The sequence below is a fragment of the Salvia hispanica genome, chromosome 6, assembly GCF_023119035.1.
Source record: "Salvia hispanica cultivar TCC Black 2014 chromosome 6, UniMelb_Shisp_WGS_1.0, whole genome shotgun sequence".
NCBI lineage: Eukaryota > Viridiplantae > Streptophyta > Magnoliopsida > Lamiales > Lamiaceae > Salvia > Salvia hispanica.
This window is the reverse complement of record NC_062970.1, coordinates 39,396,630-39,413,669: the sequence shown is the minus strand read 5'-3', so window position 1 is coordinate 39,413,669 and position 17,040 is coordinate 39,396,630. Positions and strand designations below refer to the sequence as shown.

General features: G+C 32.8%; 2 protein-coding genes, 1 long non-coding RNA gene and 1 other non-coding gene across 4 annotated transcripts; 2 read left to right on the top strand and 2 right to left on the bottom strand.

Annotated features, from left to right (window-relative positions):
• Positions 1–1,910: 1,910 nt before the first annotated feature.
• On the bottom strand, positions 1,911–2,327 carry LOC125195324 (metalloendoproteinase 2-MMP-like). Its single transcript, XM_048093489.1, has one exon. The coding sequence runs from the start codon at positions 2,325–2,327 to the stop codon at positions 1,911–1,913; it is 417 nt and encodes a 138-aa protein (XP_047949446.1).
• Positions 2,328–5,539: 3,212 nt separating this feature from the next.
• TRNAI-UAU lies at positions 5,540–5,613 on the top strand. Its single transcript has one exon. It is a non-coding gene; the product is annotated as a tRNA-Ile (tRNA).
• Positions 5,614–5,794: 181 nt separating this feature from the next.
• On the bottom strand, positions 5,795–6,646 carry LOC125192076. The gene is made up of 2 exons (XR_007171301.1): positions 6,563–6,646; positions 5,795–6,475 (listed from the first exon to the last, which is right to left on the bottom strand). It is a non-coding gene; the product is annotated as an uncharacterized LOC125192076 (long non-coding RNA).
• A 3,568-nt stretch (positions 6,647–10,214) lies between these two features.
• LOC125191678 (probable serine/threonine-protein kinase DDB_G0276461) lies at positions 10,215–14,620 on the top strand. Its single transcript, XM_048089082.1, is given in 10 exon segments — positions 10,215–10,310; positions 11,210–11,705; positions 12,149–12,312; positions 12,399–12,451; positions 12,578–12,760; positions 12,893–12,992; positions 13,204–13,269; positions 13,272–13,456; positions 13,459–13,977; positions 14,057–14,620. Coding segments are annotated over 9 exon segments (2,109 nt in total). The 5' UTR covers positions 10,215–10,310; positions 11,210–11,241; the 3' UTR covers positions 14,432–14,620.
• Positions 14,621–17,040: the final 2,420 nt, after the last annotated feature.

Here is a 17,040-nt window from a genome sequence, read left to right as displayed (position 1 = left end):
TAATATGAATATAGGCATATGCGTATTGATTTGAGACCGAGTACATTAAACTGGAAAGCCCAATACAGTTGGCCCAAATCATAATAGAAAGAAACTCACTATTTTGTTTCTCTTCTCCTCTTAACGCAACAACTCATCCTCAAAAATGTGTTGGTCAAATAAAAAAAGAAACTAGTCCTCCCGTGACAAATATTAATAATGTGTTGGTCAAATAAAAAATGAAACTAGTCCTCCCGCCATTCGATAATAGAAGTCTCTTTTTATCAAATTTGAAATTGTGATATAACGACTTGAACCTAAGATTTTTTATCCCAAGCGTTTATTATTCCATTATTGGATCAACATACTCAATTCATTGTAATTGATTGATGATCACATTTCACTAGTAATATAATGAGACTAGATGTGTACTGTTTTTTTATACTACGTATATTTCTTTCTAACTTTAATTTAATATAAACTGTGTATCAATAATTTAACATTTAAATATAGTAGTAGTAAAATATTTTCGGGCATCACATTCACACGGGTGTAAAAAGTGTAGCGGTCAAAGAAAATGAGCAGTCAAGGCGATTCCAAGCACGTCTCTGGCTGATGTTGAAATTTTGAGAAACTTGCCCTACACTTATTCGCCTATCTAATAACAAGAAAATATAAAATAACAAAAGAAACCACATGGAACCATCTCTGTAATTTAATGTCATTATCATTCCTTGCTCACCAAGCATTGCATTTATTCACTCCTTAACTTATAAGGATAAATAGCCATTCTAGAGAGCAGCCTCGCATTCCACAACCATTAGTATTGATAATTCAACAAAAAGAGATAAATCAAGCAGAGTTAGTGTTTGAAGCATGGGTTTCTTGTCAAGTATTCTAGGGTGTTTTGTTCCTTCGTCTTCGCGTGTATCTGACACGAGCTCGCAAATCTCCAGTAAGAAGCCCAAGAATGAAAAGAAATCCTCAGCGGCTCCAATTCCAGTTTCTTACTTCCCAATCAACTCCAGGCTCTCCTATTTGTAGGACTCAATTTTTATTATGTGTATTGTGTATAAGAAGGTCTCTTAATGCAACATAAAGCATAAATTAAAGAATTATTAGTACTATACATACTCCTGTATAGGACCGTTGCACCTGTTTTACTGTTTATACAATAATACTAAGCAACAAAGTAGATCAATTCTCTCTATCACACACCATGCCCCATATTTCCACCATGAGAAGCAGAGTGAGATACTCGATAAAATTAATTAATTTTCATTCTTAATTTTGATTAAATATTGAGATACAAAAATATAACGCACTTTTTGATTAATTTTGATTAAATATAACGCACCTCTATTTATTATTATGAGATACTACAAAAGATATACTACTAAAACAAACTAAATTAATTAAATTCGATCAAATCAAATCGTAAACTAAAGCTAAAGAGTAATAGTAATAGCCTAATAGGGAGATTATTGGCACAGCACAATTAACGTACTCTTTAAAACATGCTGATTTCTAAGACTGCCAAAACTGTATGATTTATTGATAAATTGGGTACTATTAAAAGTATAAATAATGAATGGACACAAAACTAAAAATAATTAACAACAAACTCGAAATAAAGAAATACTACTACTACTAACTAAAAATAATATAACGCACTTTTTGATTAATTTTGATTAAATATAATGCACCGGTATTTATTATTATGAGATACAAAAGATATCCTAATAGGGAGATTATTGGCACAGCTCAAACGTAACTCTTTAAAACGTGTTGGTTTCTAAGACCTGCCAAAACTGTATGATTTATTGATAAATTGGATATTAAAAGTATAAAAAATGAATAGACACAAAACTGGAAATAATTAACAACAAACACGAAATAAAGAAATACTACTACTATTACTAACAATCATCTTAAGTGAGATGAAGATGAATATGGGATTTCACGTAACGGTTCTCGTCAAATTGTACGCGGCTATGTTTCATGGTGTTGACGGCACCGTAGATATCGGGATTGCCGCATCGCGGCATCTTCATCAATGACAACGTCTCAACGTCCAATTTTCCGATAGGGCTGATCCCGAAATTTCCCTGATACGTTTTGATGGCTAATTTCAGAATCTGCTCTTCCGAAGCACCAATTTTGAGATTAAGACGGGCGTATTCCAGATAACCGTATCTTTGAAGATAAGATTTGGAATCAAAGGGTGGAGCATGAGCATCCATCTCTGCCAACACCATACCCTCGGTTTGAGTCGCGAGAGAAAGCACGAAGACGACGGCGATCGGAAAGATGAGAGAGAAGAAGATATTTATACTCTTAGCGGCCATGGCTGATTTCATCTGATTTCAATATTGTGATGTGAATGTGATGGGGTTGTGTCGATTTATAGAGGATTCTTAGGTCACCTAATTCTGTTAGGATTATGATATTATTTGATTTTTAGATTTAAATATGTTCTATGCAATTTTTCCCCGTTCATGTTTATCCTTTAATATTTTTATTTTTTTAATTCAGATTTATTCTGTTATATTCATGTTTAATTAACTTTGTAGGATTGTTTTTTCCTATAATTGAGGTCGTATTTTATCTTTAAGTACTCCTTCCGTCTCTGTCACACTTTCCTTTTTAGTTTGTCCCACAAGTGTGACATCTTTTATGAGACGGAGGGAGTACGTTTTTCCTAATTCTTTTCTAAGTTATTGTGATAATTAAATTCATATTTTTTTAAATATGTTTCGTAAAAAGAATAATAATACCTAAAAAGGAAGGTATGGATCTGGTTTGACTTGACATAAAAGGCCATGTTTGTTTGACACGGATTCTATGCTGGAAAAGTAATCTGATTCCAATTATTCAATTCCTGTGTTTGGTTAAAATATGGAAAGTAATATGATTCCCTATTGTTAAATTCTTGTGTTTGGTGAGATTATAAGAAAATAAGGAAAGTAATCTGATTCCAAAATTTAGGGAAAGTTATATATAAATTTCAGGATTCTTTTTCCTCATATAAACCTAGGTATTATTTTTCCTAGATTTAGGATTTTATAAATATACGTTCTTCACTTTGGCGACTTGATCCACCTCTTGTAGAAAACTGAGAACTTTGCAAGACGTCAGCCATATCATCTTCGTTGATAGTGCCTTTCTTCCCCTTCTTCGATTTGTCAACCATTGGCAAAACAAAATGCTCTGCAATTGTTCTCATCCCTCAGTACTCTGCAATTGTTCTCATCCCTCATGTTTGGTTGCCAGGATTCTGTATGGGAAAGTAATCTGATTCCTTAAATTTTAAATTCCTGTGTTTGTTTCGGTTTTTAATCAAACTGGGAAAGTAATCAGAATCCGAGAACAAGGAAAGTTAGTACAACTTTTCAGGATTCTGAATCCTAACTTTTCTTAAGTATTCTTTTTCCCAGTTTTAGGATTCTTACATATTTATGCAATATAGGATTATTATTATTATTATTATTATTATTAATTACAATAATTTTAAAACAATTTAAAATTATAAATCATACTTAATTTCATTATAATAAATAACTATAATTAAATTAATCATAATTATAATTATATTTTATAATAATTCATGATAGTAATTAATAATTTAATAATAATTAATAATTAAAATATAATTATATACTATAAATTATATAATAAATAATAATTATTATATTTTATAAATTAATAATTAATCAATAAAGTCATAGTGCAATTTTGATTTATAAAATTAATTCAATTATAATATCCGTAAATATTATAATTATAGTATAATAATAATTATATTTATTATTGTAATAAATGAGTATAATACTCCATGTAATTATAATTATAATTATAACTATAGGGGAGTGATCAATTGCTAACTCATCACTTAATTGCTAACTACAACTAATTTAAGGCCATAGGATTTTAGAAAACGTGTGGTCTACAATTTGTCATGTGTAATTTTCGTTTTTATTAATAAAATAAAAAAAGATAAAAAAAAAACGCCAAATTAGGGTTTTAGATGAAAATGTCAATATAGTGTTTCGGAAATATCAACACAATGCTTTGAGAATGTCAACACGATGCTTTAAGAATGTTAACCCATTGCTTATATTGACATTCTACATGTATTATATTGACATATTTTAAATAGTATGTTGACATTTCTGCTTTACGAAAAAATTGAAAAAATTTTGAATTTTTTTTCAAATTTTGACGTCGGAACATATGCATGTATGATATAGTTAGAATCCTTATAAAATTATCTTTAATTTGATATATGTTATATGAATTTAACGTTTTGGGATTTCTTTTAAACGTTAGTTATAACTAAACATGTAGTTAATTGACATTAATACCCCTATTGATATTTTATGGAATTAATCCTATGGCTTTATTGACGTTTTTTTTTATCGTATTGACATTTCGTGGTTGATGATCTAGGCCCTTAATTTGAATATCTAATGGCTATTATTTAGTTGTAGTTAGCAACTAGGTATTGAGTTAGCAATATAACACTCCCCATTAATTATATTAGCATATATTATGATAGATAATCCATATTTAAACTATTCATCGTAATAATAAATATAATAATATATTTATTATTATTTATAATTAAAAATTTATTAAAAATTTTACAATATTTTTTTTATTTATAAAAAAATTATAACTATATTTTTAGTTTGGTGTTTAAATTAAATATAAATTTAAAATTTTGATATTATCCAAACACTGGAAAGTAAAGTTATTAGGAATCATATTCCCGGGAATCATTTTCCCAGGAATCATTTTCCTTGCCAACTTTACTTTCCCGCCAATCAAACATGAATACGTTCTCTATCTAAGATGTAAACATTTGTTAATCCATTTTACGCCTATTGGGTTGGCGGTGAAAACACCATTTTTGTAACTGCATCAATTTAGATCACAGGACAGAAAACTGTTCTCAATTTCTAACTGCATCAATTTTGTAATTTTGGGGAAACATCATTGTTTTCTTCTCCTATTTCTTAACTGCGTCAATTTTGTAATTTCATAGGAGTAATTGTTTTCATCGAATAATGCAATTGTTAGAGGTGATGCCTGAGTTAATCTACTTGTAGTATATCTATGAACATTCATGATTCTGCTAATGCTCAATCTAATGTTTATACATTATTTTACAATCTTGTATATTTTTTTCAATTTAAAAGATTATTTGAATGAATGAAAATAATTTAAGAATCCTGACATGTTTTCAGACAAATGAATCCTATTCTTAGTAATAGGAATAACATCATATTTGGTGTTACTGCAAAAGTTTTGTGAGATAAAATCCCATAAATGATGTAAATCTTAAATTTGATGTAAATGGTTGGAGTGAAATTATTTTTTAGTGTGATATTATATATACTCAAAAATGAGTTTGAATTTGGGGTAAATAATTGAAGATGACCTTAGTAGACTTAATCTCGTCGTTTGACTCGTATAATCAAAAATCGAATTTAAACTGCAGCAGAACATCACGTATTTTTATAGGCAAAATTAGTATGCATAACGCATAAATATCAATGGTCCCGTAGCTCAGTTGGTTAGAGCGTTGGTCTTATGAGCCGAAGGTCGCGGGTTCGAGCCCCGCTGGGACCAGATTTCACATTCTAACCAATATTTTTAATTTTTAATTAATTCCATTCCGAACTTTTGTAAGCTCCGTATGACCGTATGTTTGGGTATATATAGTAGGACTAAATTAAATGCCAAACTAATTAAATATGCTATATTTTCTTTCTTTTTGCAAACTTTAGCTATTGTAAATGTAAATGTAGACTTAAACAGAAAAATATGGTGACTGAAAGTTCAAGAACAATATCCTTATACATATGAGCACTGCTGCTAAGAAACAACATAGGAGTTGTTTATACCGATCCAAGTCTTAACAAAAGCAAGAACACGACATTATGATTGGAAAAGAGCATCTAATACATTTGGTGATACATCTACTGTATAGAGTACAACAATAAAATGATCATCCTTCATTACATACATCCATGTAATCAGGCGGCACCCGCATCATGCGCTTCCCTGCCTGCCATATCTTCTTTTGGGTTCTTGTCTCTATAACACGAGGCCACAAACACGAACAGCACCATATTCAGCAAACTCAAACCCGCCAGCAACCAGTAGTACCGGTCCAGACGACTCTGGTTCTAGCTATGTTGAATCCAGTTTGACTTGCCTCCTCTCTCAATTATCTTCCCCACAACAAACTCAACTGCACATGTATCCCAAACCGGTTTCGACGTATTTTTGCACTGATACGGACGACTGATCGTTTTGTAGTATGCACTCACACTCTTATCCAAAAAGGATTCAATCCCTCCTAATAAAACAAACTGGAAAACCAGGCAATACATACTCATCTTCATCTGGTTTAACATCACAATGTTAAGCCTCTTTCTCTCCACCAAAGCTGCACTTACACAGCACAAGATCGAACACATCATCCCCGCTGCTATCCCAAAGGAGGACTAATTAAATAGTAGGAGTACTTGATTAATATTCACTTCATAGATCGATAAGATCAAAGGGATCTTACCACTAATTCTGACGAAGCTCTTCTTCTTCTCTGGATCCACCATTGATTCAACACATACACTTCTCACCTCACTTACTAAAAAAGGAAATACAGTAACAGAAGACCTCACTTTTTCAAGAGAGATAGTTGACTTAATAATAATGGCACGCCAACCAACAGCTGTAATTCAGTAATTGAGAGTAAATTGTACTCCTGAATATGGACTACATCGTCATATTTTTCATGTCGATTTTTCTGTATTAATCTTCATACAATAATAGTTGTCAAATCAATATCAATTCATTTATAGATCATTAGCAGTAAAACATATCGACAGTAATTCATTAAATCAGTAATGTATTACTCCATAGTACTCTAGTACTTAGCCTTTTGCCTTGTTAATTACTATCTCCGTCCCCCAAAATTTGTTCCACTTTTACCTGACACGGGTTTTAAGAAATGTAATGGAAAGTGAGTTGAAAAAGTTAGTGGATTATGAGTCCTACTTTTATATATTAGTTTTATAATAAAATGTGAGTAAGAATGAGTTAGTGAAATATGAGGTCCACTACCAAAAATGGTGGTAAAAATGAAATGGGACAAATTTTGGGGAACAAACGAAAATGGAAAAATGAGATAAATTTTCAGGGACGGAGATAATATATATAATCTTGATCATTTCATCAGGAAATAAGTTGAGCTATCTAAAGAAGTAGAGTCTAGAGAAACAGTCCAGGAATAAGTGTACACCATATAGTATTTAAAACTAATTATAGGTTTTGTTATTGTAAAATAATTAATATTATTAAACATTGATTTATAGGAATAATTTTGGGAAATTTAACAACAATGTTAATAGATTTAAAAAATTATAGCTGCCTATAGATTTTAGGCCTAGATATTTCCATGCATTCTGTATATGTGTATGTTTTATGTATATTTCTAATTCACACGTTGCGAGCTGTTGGATCCTTCATAAAGAAGCATGTTTTATTTAGTAGAACTCTCTTAGATCATTTTTGTTTTTGTGGTTTGTTACCAGTTTATAATTTATTTCAGCAAATATCATTCGCAATGTAGAAATAACCTTACGAAATTAAATTCATAGTCTTTCTTTATGAACAAAATATGTTATTTCCATAATTTTCAAAAATTCATTCCATTGGATACATGTTTAGAGGCTAGAGCATTCTGCATCTCCCCGGAACCTCACGGCCGCCCGACTACCCACCCCCTCGCAGCTGAATTGCCGGCCGCTGGTAGTCCTCAATTGCAGCCACCGCCGCGCAGCTTCTTTTTTCTTTTTCTTTTTTATCTATTTCATCATTTTAAACACTTCAATTCCATCTATAAATACATCCATTTCTATCATTTTCACACCCAAATTTATACACTCATTTTTTTATTTTCGCAATGAATGTAGCTTTCAATTAACTTTCAATTATTTAAATTACTAAAACCATGCAAAGAATGAGAAGTGAAATTGGGGCAGATTGTATCGCTGAGTGTTGGGCTGAAATGAAAAAAGCTAACATGACAGTTTAAAAAATAAGGTTGAGGTTGGGTTTTTGGGGCACGTGAATGCTTCAACAATATTGTAGATATGTTGACTAATTAGAGTCCTCAATTTACGATTCATAGACTTTATTCGGAAAAATAAGAAAAAGTACTACTTTGATTTACTTTTGTTTTCAGTATTCTTTCAAAGAAAACACACGTTTGTGCCACTCTAATTACTCACCAAAGTTGCTCACAAATATAATGCAGTATATCAGCTCTCTCTCTACAAATGCATACTGTATAATACTCCATATATAAGTATAAATGGTTCATAATTTTAATAGTATAACATAAAAATAACAAAAATATGAACAATTTATCCTACCGTGTTTTTGCTAACTTATAAATAGTGGTAGATATATGAATGTATCAATTAGGTGAAATAAATCACTCAGAACAATGGGAAAATTTTATGATGTGATTTTACTTATTTGCTAAGGAAAAAAACTAGTTGACCTCTGTTACATCTCTCACTATTCTTGAAAATAATTGGTGAGGTCTATGCTTTTTTCTATTTGATCTTTATGAACAATAACTCCACCATTATTTGATTATTATAATTATTTCCATACTAAATTTGCTTATATTTTCTTTATTTTTCTTTTCAGTGTGGAATTTGAATTAACTTAAGTTTCTCATGTTGACATGGTAGCAACTAATGAATCTATAAATTCTCTTCAAGTGACACAAAATTTATCATCTATGTATGTAGATATCAAACTGCAATGTGAAAATTTGTATGCAGCCACCCATCTCTTATTTAGAAACAAAATCCAGCAATTGATATAATTATATTATAACGATCCAAATTCAAGATTCGATAAAAGCAATGGAACATTTACAAATATCTCAAACTAATGCCAGATAATTCATACGCAGCCCACCTTCTCTACTTTTGAAACAAAATGTAATAATTCATGCGTCTACCCAAGGCCTGTCTCATTTCTGTTTAACATGATTATTCAAAGGACAAAACATTAGGAGTATTTCTTTTTCGATTTAAAAGATTAAGATTGTAGTGTAAACGTGTGTGTGACTAACATGATACAAAAGGAAACATATTAATTAAGTCTAATTGGGGAAGTCAAATGAAATGGTGATTAATTATGCATAAATCAAATTTTTAATTATCATTTACACCTGACATATCCCATCCTAAGACCTCTTACTTTCATTTTTGTTTCGAAAGCCTTATGCTGTACAATTTTTTTTCTTTTTGGTATATCATACTGTACAATTTATACTACATTCATATTTTCTACCTCTCCGTCCTTAATAATTTGTCACAATTTTACTCTGTACAAATTTTAAAAAATATAATAAAAAATGAATTAAAAAAGTTAGTGGCGTGTAACCCTTTTTTTATACTCCTATATTAGATTTATAATAAAAATGAAAATGGTAAGTAGAAACTGGGTCATTACAAAATGATAAAAGTAAAAGATGACAGATTTTAAGAAAATGACAAAATGAAATAGATGCAATATTTTCAAAGAGGAGGAGGGTGTATCCATAGAGTTCACTTTTCCTAATGACAGTTAATTATGTGATTCACTTTCGATTTTGCTAAATGACATACTAATATTTATTACCCCTTTTTTCGTAAGATGACACATTCTTAGCCGCTAGATTTTAGAGTTATTGTTAAAAGTTTTTTGAGAGAGAGGGGATGAAAGTATTAAAGTAGAGATAAAAAAGATGAATATTTAATAGGTGTTAGAAAAGTGATTGAGTGTATTGGAGAGATAAAGTTACCAAAAAAAAAAGGGTTATTATTAATGACAAACAAAAAGGAAGTCAATCTTAAGACTTGAGGGATACTAATATAAAGATTTTTCATTATGTTTTGTCATTTCAAAGTTGTATACATTCTTTACTTAAATAGAGAGAAAAACCAATGAACAATTTTAAAATGTACTTACCATTTATCTCATTTTAAAATTAATTTGGGGATTAAACTTTTTTATCAACAAGCAAACAGTAAAAAAAATTTGTGCTTAAAGGAGCAGCCGAAAGCGAAGAACAAACCAGTAAACGCTTTCACCCCACGTTATAGTATATACGTACAAAATTGTATACATCTTCGCCCTATTCACTCTGCACTCACAAAACACCTCTCAATTCATTGATTGAATTCTCAAATCACATTCCCCCCATTGCATCGCATCCAATTAATCGGACTGTTTCAGATCGAATTGTCTCTGCTAAGGTATATCGCGATGTTACGATTTCCCGCAAAGAAAAAATGGTGTATAGCTGCTATTCGTGATCAGTTGATTTCCGTTCTAGATCTTGTGGATTTATTCGTTTAGTGTTTTTACTGCAATTTTTACCTGGTACTAAATTAATCAGCAGCTATGTAGCTGAAATCTCGCTCCGTAGCTCTTTTTCCCACTAAGCGTAACTGTGTTTGTAACTTCATCGCCGGACTAGATAGGAAATTATTGAATCGGAAGCTATATGTATCTCTCAGTTTTTGGCCTGTTGGGAATCCAAGGTTTAGTTTTGGTGGTAGAATCTACTTGGGCTGGTATAGATTTGTGCGGATCCATAGATAATATTTTCTGTAACTGGGTGTATGTTTAGATCTGCAAATATAGGAAAGTGAATGTATTTGTGTGTTTATACAGAATGTGTTGGTTTGCCTTGTTGGTCAGGAGGATTCCTTATGTGCTTTTGGCAAATGCTTGCAATCATGTTATGCTCGTTGCTGCCACAGATGTGGTTGTATTTGTATATGTTGATTTGATTTATACTTTAGGGAATCTTATCATTGGTGATGGCCTTGTGTAGTGAACCGTTATGTTAAGAAAGAGTCATCAGGTTCTTAAGATATGCGTGTATGCCTTTCTGTTGATGTGGCATTCCTTTTCTCAAGTCCAGTTTGTTGAACTCGATTATTTTAAATGTGTGGGTTGGTGAAGGTCAAGGTGGAGGTGAAATTCCTAGTACTAAGTTCGAAAACAACCTGGAAGTTCTGATTTTTCTAAAGATTGTATTTGAAATCTCATTTTCCTTATAAATATGTGCCTACCCTGCAATTAATATTTAATGCGAGTTGATTTTTTACTGAATTTCCCCATTCATAATAATGATATCCCTTTGCAGCTGTTAATTTTTGTAAAGAATCATAAGGAGCCATGTGGAGATTCAAACCATTTGCACACAAAGAACAAACTGGGCTTGAAGGCCGTGTTATTGACATAGGCAATCTCAAAGTTCAGGTTCGCAATCTAATTGCGGAGGGTGGATTCTCCTGTGTTTATTTAGCTCGAGATGCAGTAAATGGCTTCAAACAGTATGCATTAAAACACATCATATGTAATGATGAAGAGTCCCAGGAGCTAGTGACAAAGGAAATTTCAGTTATGAAAACACTCACAGGCCACCCCAATGTTGTTACTCTTCTCGCTCATGCTGTCTTTGATATGGGCCGCACTAAAGAAGCTTTACTTCTCATGGAATATTGTGAGAAGTCCCTTGTTAATGTGCTGGAGAGCAGAGGAGCAGGATACTTTGAGGAGAAACAGGTCCTAACAATTTTCAGGGATATATGCAGTGCTGTCTTTGCAATGCATTGCCAGACTCCACCTATTGCTCACCGGTAATTGCTGTTTCACTTTTTTGTATGCAGAGGGATCTACCGTATATTCTGGAAGACGACTCTTTAGATTTTCTTCCAATATTCACATATCTTTCTGTTTATTTCTGCTGGCTCATTTTTTCATGTGAGACTGTGAGTTGGTGCCTTGAGGCCCATTAAGTTAGGGAGGATGAGATAGAAGATATTTATGTTAAAATATGATAAGGATTTTAAGATAGTTAGTGTTGGCATTGAGAAAGGGTTATTATGAAGAATATGCTTAAATCGTGTATTGCTATGACCTCCTTGGTTTTAGGAAAATCTTTCAAAATTTTGATATGATGCTTCATTATCTGATTATTTATTGACAATTTGACATATAATTTTTTTTGTTCTTCGTTGCTGAAGAGGTTTAAGGATTTCTGTAATTTGGATTGCTAATAATTATGAGTTGCGTCATATAGAGATTTGAAGGCTGAGAATCTTTTGCTGGGGCCTGATGGCCTGTGGAAGTTGTGTGATTTCGGTAGCACTTCTACCAACCATAAGCGCTTTGAGAAACCTGAAGAAATGGGAATTGAGGAAGACAATATAAGGAAACACACAACACCTGCATATCGAGCCCCGAGGTAGATGGAGGACCTTCTGTCACGATCTTATTCTTGTACTTCTCTATGGTATAACTATTGATTCTTCTCCCTCATTGATTGGCTTAGATGTGGGATCTGTTTCGGAGAGAACTTATAAACGAGAAGGTTGATATATGGGTAAGTTGACGAATTCCGAATTACATGATTTAGACCCAGCAAAATAATTAGTTAGGAACTTGGGAACATATCTTCACGAACTCGGTAAGTGCTTGATATGGAGTAATGGAGCTTTGTTTTCTGTAGGCACTTGGGTGTCTCCTTTTCCGCATATGTTACTTGAAGTTAGCATTTGATGGTGAATCAAAGCTCCAAATTCTGAATGGGAACTATCGCATCCCAGATCAACCCAAGTACAATACATTGCTGATAGACCTTATCAGGGACATGCTTCAATCTTCCCCTGACGACAGACCAGATATCACGCAGGCAAGCATTTTGCTTGATTAGCCATTCATCCCCATGAACCTAGGTTAGTTGTAGATTTTGTGCCCGTGCCAATCATGAGGGCTGCAGTCGCATGTATTATTACTGATAACGTTATCTGCTTGCTTTTTGCAGGTGTGGTTTCGTGTGAATGATCTTTTACCAGATGAACTGCAGAAATCATTACCTGATACGCCTCCGGAAATGCTACAGAACAGTACTGATACCTTCACAGGTAAGTGTACAGAATTTAGTGTTTGGTAATTTAGTAAAAATATAAACAAGAACTGTGATGGTGTACACCTATCAATCTGTTAGTTGACTCCAGAATGAATCTGATCAACATGTATAGAGGTGCATAGTTCTGAAATTTCAAAATTTGTTTTAATGTTCTGCTAGTGGTTCTTTGGATTTTAGGGTTTAATTGTATTATCCTACATCTTCAGGCACGACAAAGCCTGTAAACAAGCCTGTAAACAAGTCTAGTCCAATGCCTAGGAGGAGTCCTCCTCCTCCCCATCATCTGAAGCACCCCGAAATGTGTCGTCAGCTCCAGCTAATTCTAGAATTGGTGAAAATGATGGACCTTTGGGTTCTTTCTGGGCCACTCTGCATGCAAAAGATTCAGAAGCCACAGACGAAAAGACCAAGCCAAAGTATGATGAAGACTTAACTGACCGTAGATCATCTGGAAAAGAAAGGTCCGTCCTGATGAGCATCTTGCCTCTCGTGTAACTCCACAAAAAGAGCAAAGTTTTCGTTCTCCTCTTCAGAAGAATGTGCAGGGAGAATCAGTCAATAGGCCTGGTGATTACCCATCTGCGGACTTAAATCTGTTTCCTGATAGTTTGAACCATAATTCTGAAAGATTAAAACCATCCAAAGCTGAAGTTACACCTTCCTTTCAAAATGATGCGTTTAATACTTTTGTGGCTGAATTCGACGTTAGTAAACAAAGTCCAAACAATAACCATCGGAAACCAGAGAGAGAAGACATGTTAGAGGCTGAGGTTGAAAAGCTGAAGGAGCAGCTTGCGAATGTGAGTGCAGAGAAAACAGAAGTGACCTCTAAATATGAAAAGCTCTCGGCAATTTGTAAGTCACAGCGACAAGAGATACAAGACCTCAAGCATGCTCTAGCTGCAAGAACTCCATCACATAGTTCGGATTCCTCGAGAAACCTAAGTTCTCCTGGAGGCCAATCATCTACCACTCCACAGGTATTTTTTTGTTGGTCTTGAATGATCTTTCATGTTTGAATTTCAGCGCCTTACTCTTACATGTTCTTCATTTGAGTAGAATGAGAAGATAGAAGGTACAGTCTGGGAGCTTCAGGAGGGTTTCTTTGATCGGAGTTCTCCTAGCCCAGATTCTAAGCAGTGGCAGGCCTTTGCAGAGGCTCCCAAACCACAGGCCGCAGCAACATATAATACTTCAAAGTCTGTTAGAACGAGAAACGGTCAGCAGAACAAGCAGGCAGGAGGTGAACTGAATTCAGGTTCAAATTCTTGGGGATTTGGAACTGATAGTTTCAGAGTGGGGGTTCCAGCTGCTGCTAGCTCTAATAAGGTTAATGTGCCTGTTGGTGAATTAAATAATTCTCAGCGATTTGGTGAATCGAAGAGCAAAGACAGTAAGTTTGATTCCCAGCCTGCTGGATGGGCTGGTTTCTAGTTAATTAAGATGAGATATCACAAGTGAAATTGATATGTCAAGAAAGTGATACAGACAAGGAAAAAGAGCAGGAGTTGTGTTGCTGGTGTTGAATATTTTGTTTTGTAATATATGATCCTGACACTTATGCATCTTCCATGGTTGCCTTCAATTTATTCAGCGAGTGGTGTTTGCACTCTGCTTTGATCTCTTGGAAGTTTTGGTTTTGCTATGTCGATTTTAGTTGGTGCTTGATTAAAGTATTCAAGTGTGCCTCGCTTTATTTAACTGTGAGAAATGAGAATTGTGTTGTGCAGACGACAAAGATCTCTTCTTGTCAACCATATACTCCGAAAAAATCATCCGAGAAAATTTGTTTCGACGCCTGCATATAAAATGTAAAAATAATTATTTACATTATTGACAGCAACTCTCGCTGGACCGGGGTTAAAACTTAAAACATCTTTAAGAGACCTCCAATGACATTACATTTTACAAGTTGCCGTAAAAATCCATATTACATTATCCAATGATTTTTCTATGTAGTTCCCACCTATCATTAATATTGAATTGAATAAAATAAAAAGATGCTGTGAAAGGGAATAACAGACATTAAACATGTTTTGTACTTGGTAGTAATAAGAAAATGATAAGAATATAATTACAGAATACATTCCGACATGCAATGTAAATGATGTTTGTACATAGACATAATGCTACGTTCGAGTATAGCATATGCATATGGTAGTAAAAGTCATATCAATAATATTTATATTCTTATGTGACCTAGGTATCAATTGGTTTAATATTAAAGTTTAAGTTCATAATATTAAACTAAAAGAGGTTCTAAAATTAAAGACGATACCATGATGGATCGGTTTTGATTAAAGAATTAGAATCGGGTGTATTGATAACCCTCCTCTCTTACCTTATTATTTAATAATATATGAAATAAATATATGTGTATATATTTATGTGTGTGCCGTCTGTTTACCCTAAATGAAATAAGTGGCGGTTGAATTGGACATAATAAAAAGAAGTTTAATAACTACCATGTAGTTATTAAACTTGAACAGACGCGTCAATTCATGAACAACCATATATTTCTTATATAAAGGGGTAATTGCATTCTCATGCATGCAAAATAATAGTAGTTACACATGTAAGGTGTATATATACATCTGTGAGAATACATGTTTAAAGTAGTTGCATGTTATAAGAATCTCACGGCAATTACATGTATGTGATTAAGGCATTCACATACACACATGTATATATAAGGTTACTATCGGTCCATATATATATATAAGACCAGACCATGAACCCTATCAAATTAGGGTTTTTAGATCTAGTTCTTTATGGATGAGATTCACAAATTTATAAATTATTTTCTCCTTCATCACCGATCTATTTTTATTCATCCGAAGGTAAATAAGTCATACTTACATGTTACGAAGATTTAACTTCGTCGAATATATTACTTCATTCTAGTAGGTTTTTACTTCATTTCGGTAGGTTTTTACTTCATTCCGATACGTAAATGTGGTTTTGCCGTCGCGTGCCGTTCTTTCTCTCTACAATATCTATCACCACCGCCATGGCGCTAATATGGTTTAATAAACACATGGAATAATATAATAAATTATTGGAATGAAGTATGCGTAGAAGCATTTGAAGTCCTACTGGAATGAAGTAAAATTTTATCCAATGAAGTAATAACGTTTGAATGAAGTATTAAACTTACTTGAATAAATTGCATATTTAAATGTTAATCAAGCAAAAACCCACGTCAATGAATTTGAATGAAGCATATGTTGAATCATTTCAAAACCTATCGGAAGCAAGTAAAAACGTGTTGTAGTTTCAAGGTATTACGTACATAATGAAGTAATAAACCTATACAAAGTAAAATGGGCTAGTAATGAGCGAGAAAAAATTTCACAGTAGACATCTCATAAAAAAACTAGATCTAATGGCCCGATTTGGTCTCTAGTTCGGTCTTTAAAATTGGTTCGACATTGATCACAACTCTAGATCTATATTATATCTAAGGTTATTAATTCTTTATCCATCAAAAGAATCAAATTAAAGATTAAAGGTCAAAGATGGGATAACATCAATTATGGAAGATCCAATCAAAGATAGGACGAACATCAATGGGTGAATTTCAACTCTACATCAAATGAAGAAGCATGAATGGAAATTGATGATTTTATCTCCACTTATAGTATAAATGCTATGGTTGAATTAATTCAAATTTAGAATTAGATTTCATTATAGAAATCATTAAAGTATTGAGAAATGGCTAACATCAACATGTTGATTTTGCCAATTCCTTGAATGCGTTGTACAGGATTATATCTGAATACTACTTTTTGGATCTATTCTTCAATTAATCCTACACACTATGTATCTTAAATGCTTAAACATTCACAATGTAGAATGTATTGAAAGGTAGATATTCAATCATGTTTCGTACTTGGTTTTAATAACTGAGCAAAATAAATTCGAGTAAATGATAATGATATGGAGTAGTAATTAATAAAATACATCCGACATGCATAGTAAATGATGTACATATAGATAATGATATAATAGTAGTAAGTTAGACTATAGTAGACGACCATGAC

What these genes read in the sequence shown, in the direction of transcription:
- LOC125195324 (XM_048093489.1), bottom strand. Translation starts at nt 2,327, where the DNA reads ATGGCCGCTAAGAGTATAAATATCTTCTTCTCTCTCATCTTTCCGATC.